The 12,166-nt window shown below is 36.3% G+C and overlaps 1 protein-coding gene across 6 annotated transcripts in view; it reads left to right on the top strand.

Moving 5' to 3' along the window:
• Positions 1-12,166, top strand: part of USPL1 (ubiquitin specific peptidase like 1) — a 34,174-nt gene that overhangs the window by 10,008 nt on the left and 12,000 nt on the right. For all 6 annotated transcript variants that reach the window (XM_027589876.2, XM_027589881.2, XM_027589877.2 and 3 more), the window contains 3 exons: positions 401-1,043; positions 5,320-5,433; positions 10,363-10,492. In XM_027589876.2, the coding sequence (XP_027445677.2) occupies positions 401-1,043; positions 5,320-5,433; positions 10,363-10,492 (887 nt within the window). The remainder of the gene's footprint in view (positions 1-400; positions 1,044-5,319; positions 5,434-10,362; positions 10,493-12,166) is intronic.

Below are 12,166 nucleotides of genomic sequence, written 5' to 3'. Positions count from 1 at the left end.
ATGAAAATACTCTTCCAGTTTTTAATATTACACAATGTACCTGTCCCAAAAAGAATAACACTCATCATAGCATGTTTCTTTAAATTGTTGAAATTCGTTAATTCACTAAACATTAGGTTTTTTATTAAAACAAAAGTATGTATGTTTTCCTTGTTAGTTTCCTCTAGTGTGGATCAGATTAAAACCCTTGATTGTTCAAATTAACTAGGGAAAATTATGCTTTGGGGGGCCAAAGTTTTTATTTAATAGTTGTTTATTCCTAGTTCCTTTAAATTTAGATTGGTACAATTGTATTGATGCTAAAATTTTATACGTATTTTTCATGACATAGAAATTGTACTATAAAACTTGAGCTTATTTGAATTTTTTGTAGTTTTTATCATTTTCTTTTTCTTTCTAGTGCATCTATCCTTTGGGCTCTAAATCACTTAATAACTTGATTTCTCCTGATTTGGAAGATTGTCACACTACAAATAAGCCTCAGAAAAGAAAGTTCTTGGAAACCAACTATAAAGATTCACCTCTTTTAGCAAATGCTAAAAAGACTAGAAATCATATTGTTACTGATGGTGGACAGGCTTTGAACAGCAAACATAATGGAGAAGCGTATGATGAAACCTCATCGCACTTACCTGATTTACCACACAGTGGTCCACAGAATCCAGTTAGGACAGCTGATTCCTTGGAACAGAATGAGATTTTGGAGGCTGATACTGACATGGCTGCTGAAGAATATCCTACTACAGTTGATGTTTCTGGAACTGGAGGGATTTCTCCTCAAAATGAAGGATGCACATCTGAACTGGAAATGCCATTGGAGAGCAAATGTACATCACTTTGCCAGTCTTTATGTGTCCAATGGAAAAATGCTAATGCTCTCTGTTGGTTAGATTGTATCCTATCAGCATTGGTGCACTTGGAAGGGTTAAAAAACACTGTGAATGACCTGTGCTCTAATGAGGACTCTGTGTTCTGGCAGTTGTTTATGAAGTATAATCAAGCCAATAAGCTCCTGCACACCAACCAGTTGGATGGAATTAAAGGTTGGTAATAATAATTTATTTCTCTTTTACTTTTAAAGAAGTTAATGTTCAGGGATGCCTGGGTGGCTCAGTCAGTTAAGCATCTGCCATCAGCTCAGGTCATGATCCCAGGGTCCTGGGATCGAGCCCTGCATTGGGCTCCTTGCTCAGCAGGGAGCCTGCTTCTCCCTCTGCCTGCCACTCCCCCTGCTTGTGCCCTCTCTCTCTCTCTGACAAATAAATAAAATCTTAAAAAAAAAAGTTAATGTTCAGTTTTGTTTCATAACATGGAAAAGATACAGCTACAAATCACTCATTAGTCCACAATTTCCCAAAAATCTATTAACAATGAGGGATATGTATTATTTTTTTCTTATAAAATAGGATATCTATGAACCCACCTCCCAACCCAAAAGAATTAAAATATTTCCAATAACTTAATCTACTTGTGTTCCTCCCATCCCACGCTCCATCTCCCCCACAAAAGTAATTAACCTGAAATGTGTTTATCGTTTCTTTTTTGAAATAGTTTGTTTTGCATATGTATTGCTGAACAATATATTGCCTACTTTAGTTTCTTTTGAACATAATAAAAAGGATATTGTACAGTAGTCTTCTGGGACCTTTTTTCTTTCTTTTTTTTTTTAAATTTGTTTATTTGAGAGAGAGTATAAGCAGGAGCAGCAGCAAACGGAGAGGGAGAAGCAGGCTCCCTGTGGGACTTGATCCCAGGACCCTGAAGACAGCTGCTCAACTGACTGAGCCACCAGGTGCCCTGTTGTCTTTTCTTTTTATAAAGATGTATCTGTGAAGCTGCTTGTATTGGTGGTTCATTATTTTTCATTGCTATAGATGTCCATTGTGTAAATATATCAGTATATTTATTCATTTACCTGTCATTGAGTTGTTTTTTGCCATTACAAATAGTGCTGCTGTGACTATTCTTGGGCTCAAATAGAATTTCTCTTGGGTATACCATAGGAATGGGATCAAATCATAGACTCTGGGGCACCTGGGTGGCTCAGTTGGTTAATCTTTTCCAAGATCAGAAAGTCATTCACCTATATTTTCACTGAAAAGTCAACTTGATTTCAGCTCAGGTTATGGTCTCAGGGTCATGGGATCAAAGCTCTGTGTTGGGGTCCATGCTCTACGCAGAGTCCGCTTGAGATTTTCTCTCTCGCTCTTCCCCCTCTTATGTGCGCATGGCTCTCTCTCTCTCAAATAAATAAAATCTTAAATCATAGGCTCTAAGTTCAAATTTACAAGATAATGGCAAATTGTTTTCCAAACTGGTTGTACCAGTCAGTACTCCCATTAGCAATGTGTAAGAGAGCCCTGATCCATATATTCTCCCTTAGTTATTTTCACACTTGGAGAATTTTGCTATTTGAATGGTGTAAAATGGTTTATGGTCTTGATTTGCCTTTCCCAAATTTTATTTTATTTAAGTTTTTATTTTAATTCAGTTAAGACAGTTATATTAGTTTCAGGTGTATACAGTATAGTGATGCAGCAGTTCCATACATCACCTAGTACTCCTCGCAAGTGCACTCCCTTGTTCCCTCACCTATTTAACCCATCCTCCACCCACCTCTCTGCCTTTCTCAAATTTTAAAGAGGTTGGACAGCTCTTCAAATGTAAAATTGATCATATGTTTCCTCTTTTGTGAAATGTCTGTGTCTTACCGTTATTTGCTCTATTGCCATGTACTTGTTTGAATTTCTTTATGTCTTTGTTGCTATTTTTATGTCAGGTATGTGTTGCTAAATCTCCCAGTTTGTATCTTGTGTATTTACTTTTTTAAAGATATCTTTTGATGCACAGAATTTGTTAATCTTCCCTCTTGTAGCTAGTAATACTTCTGACATTTAAAAGGAATCTTTCCAAGATTAGAAAGTCATTCACCTATGTTTTCACTGAAAAGTCAAAGTTTTGTTGTTGATATTGAATTTTAATTCAGCTGAAGTTAATTTTTGTGTGTGATAGTCATCCCCTTTTTCCCCTGTTGCCTTACCAGTTTTTCCTAGCTCCTAGCTCCACATTTTTCTCAACTGATCTGCCAGGCCACCTTTGTTAAATAGCCTTCCATATATGTGGGCAGCTGTTCCTTAACTCTCAGTTTTTGTTTTCTTGGTTACTTTATCTGTCCCAGTGTCAGTACCACACTATTTTAATTACCAGGGTTATTTAGGTCTTGCTCTCTGGGAGTATAAGAATCTTCACCTTTATTCAACTTGTCTTTGGTCATGCAATCTTTTATATAAATCTTATATATTTTTCCCCATTGTTGACCTTCAGGCTGCTTATTATTATTTGCAATTATGAATAAACACCATGATATATAATCCATATATCCTTTGAATCGATCCATTGCCGATTATATCCTAGCAGGGATACTAAAATTTGAATATAAAGAGTCTTTCTGAATGGCTTTCCAAAAGGGTTACATAAAACATGTAATTCCATTTTCATATGTAAAAGAAAGCATCCCAGAGCACTCAGATCACCTTTGAATGTAAACATTTTAAAAGTTAAAGTTTTGTTAGATAAGAAATATTGTTTCAACTTCAGTTTCTTCGAGATGGAATTTTTTGCAAGTTTTAAAATTTAGTTTTGTGTTTTTGTTTTTTTAAAGATTTTATTTATTTCATAGGGAGACACATAGCAAGAGAGGGAACACAAGCAGGGGGAGTGGGAGAGGGAGAAGCAGGCTTCCTGCTGAGCAGGGAGCCTGATGCGGGGCTCGATCCCACAACCCTGGGGCCATGACCTGAGCTGAAGGCAGACACTTAACGACTGAGCACCCAGGCACCCCTAAAATTCAGTTTTTTTTTTTTAAATATTTTATTTATTTATTTGACAGAGAAAGAGATAGAGCAGGAGCACAAGCAGGGGGAGTGGGAGAGGGAGAAGCGGGCTTCCCGCTGAACAACGCGGGGCTCAATCCCAGGACCCTGGGATCATGACCTGAGCCGAAGGCAGACGCTTAACGACTGAGCCACCCAGGCACCCCTAAAATTCAGTTTTTTATAAGTATTTTTGTTTTTGCCTTTCCTTCTCTGTGTTCCTGTTCTCTATAATTATAGGAACCCAATACTGAGTTAGGTGACAGTTCAATTGATTATTACAATTGATTAATACAGAAGTATTATGAACAAGACATATACTCTTCTGTAATAATCAAATAGTCAATAGTCAAAATTTTGACTTGAATGTTGAATTAATTTTAATCATATTAATTTTTTTATAAAGCGTAGCCACTTTATTTTTTGTGTTTTTTTTCCATTATTAACATACAGTATTATTAGTTTTGGGTGTACAATGAAATGATTCAGCAGTTCTGTACATTACTCGGTAAGCATACTCTTAATTCTCTCTATTTCACCCATATTATATATTCAATCGTATTAATTTTTTACAGAATAATTATAGTTTTTATAATACGGTTATAATTGCATTTAAGTTGACTTTGAATTGTAAGTTTTCTCTTTTTTTTTGGCATGGTCAAATAAGAATTCTGGTTAATGCTTCATATTATAGGAGAATCCAGATATTTTCCTAGTAAAACATATCAACAGTATGATCAGGTTATATGAATATAAGAGATTTGGGTGAAATCTTTTTTTTTTTTGTGAAATCTTTTGTAGCTTAATAACTAGAGTGAGATGCATATGGGGGCTGGTTTTCTGACACAATAATTCTATTTTGAGTACTTTAACCCTAAAGAAATGAACAAAAACATGGATAGGTATGTGCCCAAAAGATGTTTTATCACGATAGTATTTATAATAGTGAAAAAAGAAACAACTTAATTGTCCAGCACTAGGAGAATGGTTAATAAAACTGTGATTCAATTGGTGTGTAATAACCTACAAAGTTTTTAATGAAGCAAATTCGTGTGAAGTAATAAAAGTTATACAAAGAAATAAATGAGTAGATGTCTCTAGCATGAGTAATAATCACATGTAAAGACATAGCTTCAGCTGTTTCAGAGATAGGCAGAATATCTGAAAGCATAGAGCTCTTGCTAGGCCTGTGATTATTTGGATGAGAATTATTTGAGATTTACTCAAACATGTTGACTCATGCAGTCGGAACTAATGATACTGGGCTGAGGGAATATTAGGGCGATATATGGCACACAGAGAGGAATAAGAATTAAGGAAATTTTGTCTTTCCATTTTGTCTCTGCTAAATTTATTGACTGATGAACTTTCATTCTTGGTAATGTCTTAATTTTCTGTGGAAAGATAGAGATTGATAAGAAATTGATAATCTGTGTTTCATTTTTAGATGGAGATTGTAAAAAACTTACTTCAGAAATATTTGCAAAGATAGAGACCTGTCTGAATGAAGTCAGAGATGAAATTTTCATTAGGCTTCAGCCTCAGCTTAGATGCACATTAGGTAAGTAATTTATATAATTTAACTGTATTACTTATCTACCATAAAGAGATACTTACATCATAAGAATATATAATACTATTTTATTATTTGGGTGATTAGATTCTTGGGAGAGAGAATCTGTGTAGTTTCATTTAGGAGCCTACCGTTGGTTAAATCATTGGTGGGCAGAGTTGTTGTTCCATATAAATATACAGGCTTGTGTTCCACCCTTGAAAGTGGATGCATTTTTCAGAACCAGGTGGATACTCAGGAGTTGACACCATTGGTTGCTTTTCCAGTACTTTCCCCCAGTAGACTAATTCAGTGTCTTCAACCTTGACTGTGCATTAAAAGCACCTAGGGAATTGAAAAGTGCTTGGGGTCTATTAAATAAGAATCTCAGGGATAGAGCTCAGGTATCAGCAATTTTTAGAAGCCCCTGTGTGATTTTTAAAGATGAACAGGGTTGAGAATCTCTAATCTAAACCAACCATAGTATCCCTTGCCAGTGATTGGTTTAGGAATAGACATATGGTACAATTTTCATCAATAAAATACGAGGAGAAATATACTTTTGGGAAAGTTTTGCTTTTAAAAAGGGCAGAAGAATGAGATCTGCTTTGTTCTCTATGATTTGGCTTTTGGCCTTGGAGCAGAGTAGAACTAGGGCGCTAGAATTCTGGGGCTTTCGAAAAATTGTTTAGTGTTGCAAGAGAGAGTCATTGGTGATTTTTTTTTTTTAAGGGTAGTGTCTTTATTTCTCTTCATTGTTGTAGTGACTCTTCTGTTAATATTGTGTTGTAGTAAAGAATATATGATACCCCTATTAAATATCCACATTGAATTATGTAAAATATCAATGCCTTCAAATTTTTCTCTCAGAAAATTTATTTCTCAGACTCAGATACAGTATCTGGAAGCAGTGTCTTTTTTGCGTGGTAGTATCTTTGTCCCACTGTGCTGTTCCCTAGTTTTATTATTTTGTTTTCCATGAACTCCTGCATACATGTTTACTCTGTTCTTAAAATAATAAACTGAATTTCCATATGCCAAATCTTTGGCATTGTCTCCTTTAGGTCTAAAGGACTATTCTAATTTATCATCAGGTAGGATCTCAGATGGGATAAATACTCTTTTTTTTCCTTTTTAACAAAGTATAATTTCTGTAATAGTGAAACCCTTTTTAAGTGTATACAGTGTATAACCATTACCATAATCAAGATAGAGAATAGTTCTGTCACCCTAAAAGTTTTCTTCAGACTCCTTCAGCCCCTGTTCTTACCCCAAACCACTGATCTCTGTTGGATGGATACTCATTTCAAAGGAGGCTTTACCGTAAGATTACCAGAGTGTAGACTGAGGGGCTCCCGTAGTGCATTTTGCAGGTGTCCTTTCCCTCCTGGAGTGACCTGAGATGTTTTATTCAGGGTCCCTGCTCCAGTTCCCATTTGAATTAAAGAGTGGTTTCTCCCCCAGTCCGAATCAGCACTCCTCTTAGCTCTGATAATTATATCTGGAACAAGGTTGCATCTTGTTCCACTGCTGCCTTGGGCCTGGTTTTCTATGTAACATAGAAGGAATTTTTAAATTATTATTTTGTGCAATCATAGCAATTGGGCAAGCATACAGCTCTTCTAATACAATAGAATTCCTCTCTTGTTTGTGTTCATACTACTCATTCAGCAGTAATAGGTGCTGTGTTGGAGCTTAAGATCTTACTAGTGAAATCTAATCTTTGCTTTGGAGAGCATTTTAAAAATCCTACAATGTGTGTGTTTTTATTTTGAATGTTAATGTGTACTTTCAAGTACTAAAGAAAGAGAAATAGAATCTCTACTGACCCTGAGTGTTGGTTAAATTTTTAAGATCAGTCATTGTATCATTTTGATTATTGTTTTTAAAAAATACATTATAAACCATCCTTTCTGTTCCCCCTCCCTGCAGTTTAAGAAATAAAATATTACAAATACACGTGAAGCCCCCTTTGTACTCTAATTCACTTCTTCCTTACCTCCCCACAAAGGTAACTGCTCTCTTCAGTTTAGTTTTTTTTCTCTCTAATGTCTAATTTTTTAAAGGAAAAAGCTAATATTGTTGTTTGTACTTATTTATGTAATTTTAAGAATAATTTAGTCTTTGAGATATGTGTACCAGTGTAAGGATGCACAGACCAGTAGAACAGAATAGAGAGTCCAGATGAAAACCCTCCCCTTTTGCTTAAGTCATACTGTCTGACAGAGATGGTGATGCAGGTAAGTGGGGGGAAAAAAAGACTGTCTAGCAAATGGTGCTGGGACAGCTGGTTCCTGAGACGGGGGAAATTGGATCCCTACCCTAAACTGTAATCAGAAGTAACTTCAGCCTATTTATTTATTTATTTTTTATTTATTTAAAGATTTTATTTATTCATTTGAGACACAGAGATACAGAGAGAGAGCATGAGCAGGGAGAGAGGCAGAGGGAGAGGGAGAAGCAGGCTACCCACTGAGCCAGGAGCCCGACGTGGGGCTCGATCCCAGGACCCTGGGATCACGACCTGAGCCGAAGGCAGACGTTTAGCCATCTGAGCCACCCAGGCACCCCAACTTCAGCCTATTTAAAGACCTAAACATGGAAAGGCAGAATTATAGAACTTAGGGAAAAAATATGGGTGAATATTTAAAACAGAAGAATTTTTTAAATAAGGTATATAAAATAGTGGTAGATATGATCACATTGAAGTTTGAAACCTCTGGGCAAAGATAGAGAACAAAGCAGTAATATCCTGGCTATCTTGTGAAGAATTCTGTACATCAGTTTAAAAAAAGGACAGCCTGATAGAAAAGTGGCCAGAAAACATTAACAAGCAATTAACAGAAGAGAAAACTTGACTGGACAGCAAAGAGTCACTGAAAGATTTGTATCATAGCAAATGATGGTATTTTAGGGAAATATGCAAACTAGGTAGTTGGATAGGCATTGGGGTGAAGATACTAGAGGCAAAGAAACCATTTAAGTGATTTCAGCAGAAGGTTATATAAATTGGAATTAATTGGTATTATATGTTCTCTAGTGGATGCTTTATGCTTAATACCCATAAAATTTGTAAACAAAGGAAAATAATTAATATCAATTAGGAACTATATAAATTCCCTAAAATGATCCATACACCTATAACTTATTTAACAGTGTGTTTTGAGCTCTTTGATATTTTTTTTCTTTCATGATACTTTGATTCATTGAGAACTTTATGTATTTTTAGACCTGAAGATTCTATGTTGTCATTGTGAAGTATAAATTATTTACTTTTCAGTTAATATTTAGTTACAGTAGAGTGAGATTTAAATGCTAGTAACTGTTACAAACTCCTGCTGTACTGTGCACTGTTTAGATGCGGGGTGATGCTATGTGTGTTCCTGTTTAGGATACTGATTTGTATTTATTTCTATTTATAGAAAATATTTTGATTTTTATTTTTGTACAAAAGTAGTGGTGGGACTATACCACAAAGGTGACTGTTAAAATAGCCTTTGTAACTACTGGCATTTATAGAGCGTGTTTAGGCAGTAACACCTCCTGCTCTGCCTTTGGGTTGTGCCAAGGTGACTCCTCCTGGCCTTGTTCAAGGCTACTGTCGCTCCAGGCTAGGGGGAGAACTGGACCATGGAAGTGAGACTGTCCCGGGGAGGCAGGGGAGGGAAGGACTCCAATTCTTTGGCAGCATCTAAGCTCCCCTGAGGACAGGAAGGTAAGAAACGTCCAATTGGTGAACAAGTATAAGAGGAGAATGTAAATTCTCCTGTTTAACTTGCCTGTTGATCCCAAAAACTGGAAGACTGGATTCACTATTCAGTTTTTGTTTTAATGACACCAGGAATCATATCTTCTCTAGTCTTAAAGTCATTGAAGTTTAATTTTAATTGGTTTTTTTAGAAATTTATTTATTTGAGAGAGAGAGCAATGTGGGGGGCAGAGGGAGAGTGAGAGGATCTCAAGCAGACTCCCTGCTGAGCTCGGAGCCCAATAAGGGGCTCGGTCTCACACCCCAAGATCATGACCTGAACCAAAATCAAGAGCCAACGCTCAACCAACTGAGCCACCCAGGCACCCCTAATTTTAATTGTTAAAAGATGAGACTAAAAGATTTTAAGAAGAGTGGTGGATGAGGAGTGGGGAGATTTGAGGCTGGCCCTTTAACCCTGTGTGTCATGTTCTCTCCACACATAGAACAAGAGAATTGGACTAGAAATGGCTTTTTAATGGTTTTGTCCACCTCTGACATTGTTCTACAGTGTTAAAATGGATATATCGCCACAAATAGTATTTGTGGTGAACTATTTGTATATTTTTATTTTGTTTTTATAATACTTTATTAAAATTTTTATAATGCTATATTATAATTTTGTTTTATACCCTAGGGGTGTTATAGCTCTGAGGATTTTTTTTTTCCCCAGAGAAAAGTTAAAAAAGATATGAGGGAGATAGTATGGGTCTTTTGTCCTTAAAACATTTCCATAAGTGTCCACCAAGAAAAATGAAAGACAGAGACTGAAGTGGTAATTAAATCTTTCCTATGATAGACATTTTTAGAAAAATGCTTTAAAAACTTCCCCTGGCCTGGGTGGCTCAGTTGATTAAGCATATGACTCTTGATTTCAGCTCAGGTCATGATCTCGGGGTTGTGATAAAGCCCTGCTAGGCTCTGTGCTAAGCGGGGAGTCTGCTTGAGATTCCCTCTCTCCCTCTCCCTCTGCCCCTCCCCTCCATGTGCATGCACTCTCTCTCTAAGAGAAAAAAAGAGATTCTTAAACACTTCCCCTTGCCCAACTGTGAATAACTTAACTCTGTCCTATATTCATGTATTTTCACATATATTCGTACTGTGAATATACTGGCAAAATGTAAGTTAATAATTTTTGTTCACTTTTTTCAGTTAATTATGAGCAATAATTTTCCCTTTTCTTTTTGAAGGTGATATGGAAAGCCCCGTGTTTGCACTTCCTCTGCTTTTAAAAATGGAACCGCTCATTGAAAAGCTCTTCATTTATTCTTTCTCTTGGAACTTTGAATGTTCACAGTGTGGACACAAGTATCAAAATAGGTTAGTTTTTCTCTTTTTTAAAAATGGACGTATTTTATTGAAAATGGTTCCAAATAAAATTTGAATAAAACTTGCTTCCGTTTGTACTGCTCTCTCCCTCGTTCCTTCTGTGCTCAGTAAAATTTCCCACCATATCTTGAAGTCTCCCCACCGTTAAGATTAAAAGGAAAACTGAGCTCCACAAACTACAATTTGCTTGCTTTTTTAAACTGGAAGAATAAAAAACCATGGTTTGCTGGATTGTTAATTAGTAGGAGTTTTCTTAAGTTCTTCAGTGGAAGGGGAGACAAATGGGAAGAGTAGTATATTCCACTCACAGCTCCCCCTCTGGATTCCCTGCTGAGTAAGAATACTTCTTAGAATTCCTTGAAATGATACGTGTTTTGTTTATTCCTCTGTTAGCAACTAGGGTTTTTGCTTGGTTTTGTTTTTATGATTTGAGGCTCCCAGAGGCTGGCAGTGGTTCTGAGAAGTAACTTAGGCTCTCCCGTTCCTCCATGAAAGACCAGCCACGCCAGACTCCTCTTGCATGTGAGCTGTCTCAGCCTACTTTCTACTTCCCTGATGCCCTTAGGTGAGGATTAGAGGGGTCATGATTGACACACTATCATTTTATGCCCTGAGATTGGGACTTGGGAAGAACCATGGAGAAGAAAGCAGCAGCGGATTTCTTTTGCTTCCTTACAGTGACCCCATTATAGAGAGAGTAGATTTTGGAAGAGGAGTCAGAAAGTTTTCATCACACAGAAAGTTGCTGGCTGGCAATTAAAAAGATTACCAAACTGGTTCTGTTGGTCATTTATTCAAATCACTATAATAGAGATCCATCCTTTCCTCTTTTCTTACCTACTAGCAAATTAGGAAATTTGGAGTCTCTTAAAATCATTAAATAAAAATGTGAGAGAAAACTATTGCTTAGATATTCATTATCTAAATTGAGATGATTTTTGGTATGTAGGGGTCAATCAAGGAGAGTCACGTCTGAGACAATGTTCTAGGGAATACAAGCAACAGAACCAGAAAACTTATTTTCACCAGTTAACTCAAAAGGATTAGAACAGAGTAAGAATAAGCATTTCACTCTCATCTAGGACTTAAATAATTTTCTATGAGTATAAGAACGAGTATTTCCTGGTCTTCTATCACTGATTTATGTAAATTAATCTGATTTTCTCCTCATTTGACAAATGTGGAAAGTGAACCTTGAAAGGGGTTAAATAGGCAGGCAGGGCCCCAGGTGACACACTACTAAGTGACAAAATTCAAGCTTAGGTTCCCTAGCCTCGGACTTTCTTGCTCACTGTGGTATACTCCTTAAATCACCACCTGGATTTTAAATAATATAAACAGGTTTGTTGGTTAAAATCAGCTTAATTACAGCTTTTCCAAAATCCACATCTGAGTTGTTTGACAGCTTTTCATTGAGTATATTTTATGTGCCAGGAACTTAACAGAAAAATAATCTTTATTCTGGCCAAATTCAGACTAGTTAGGGAGATAACATATAAACACATAATTGAGGGCCAGTGACTTAGTAATTATTTTTGATCTGTTGGATGCATTAAGTTACTTTGAATGCAAAATGTTGTGCATTTTGGAGGTGTATATAAAAAACTCTGAGGGTACAAGGGAAAGAAGCCACTGGCATTTGGGTTTGCTGTTTTTTTTTTTTTT

This window comes from Zalophus californianus, chromosome 3 (assembly GCF_009762305.2).
Source record: "Zalophus californianus isolate mZalCal1 chromosome 3, mZalCal1.pri.v2, whole genome shotgun sequence".
NCBI classification, from domain to species: domain Eukaryota; kingdom Metazoa; phylum Chordata; class Mammalia; order Carnivora; family Otariidae; genus Zalophus; species Zalophus californianus.
This window is presented reverse-complemented; position numbering and strand designations above follow the sequence as displayed.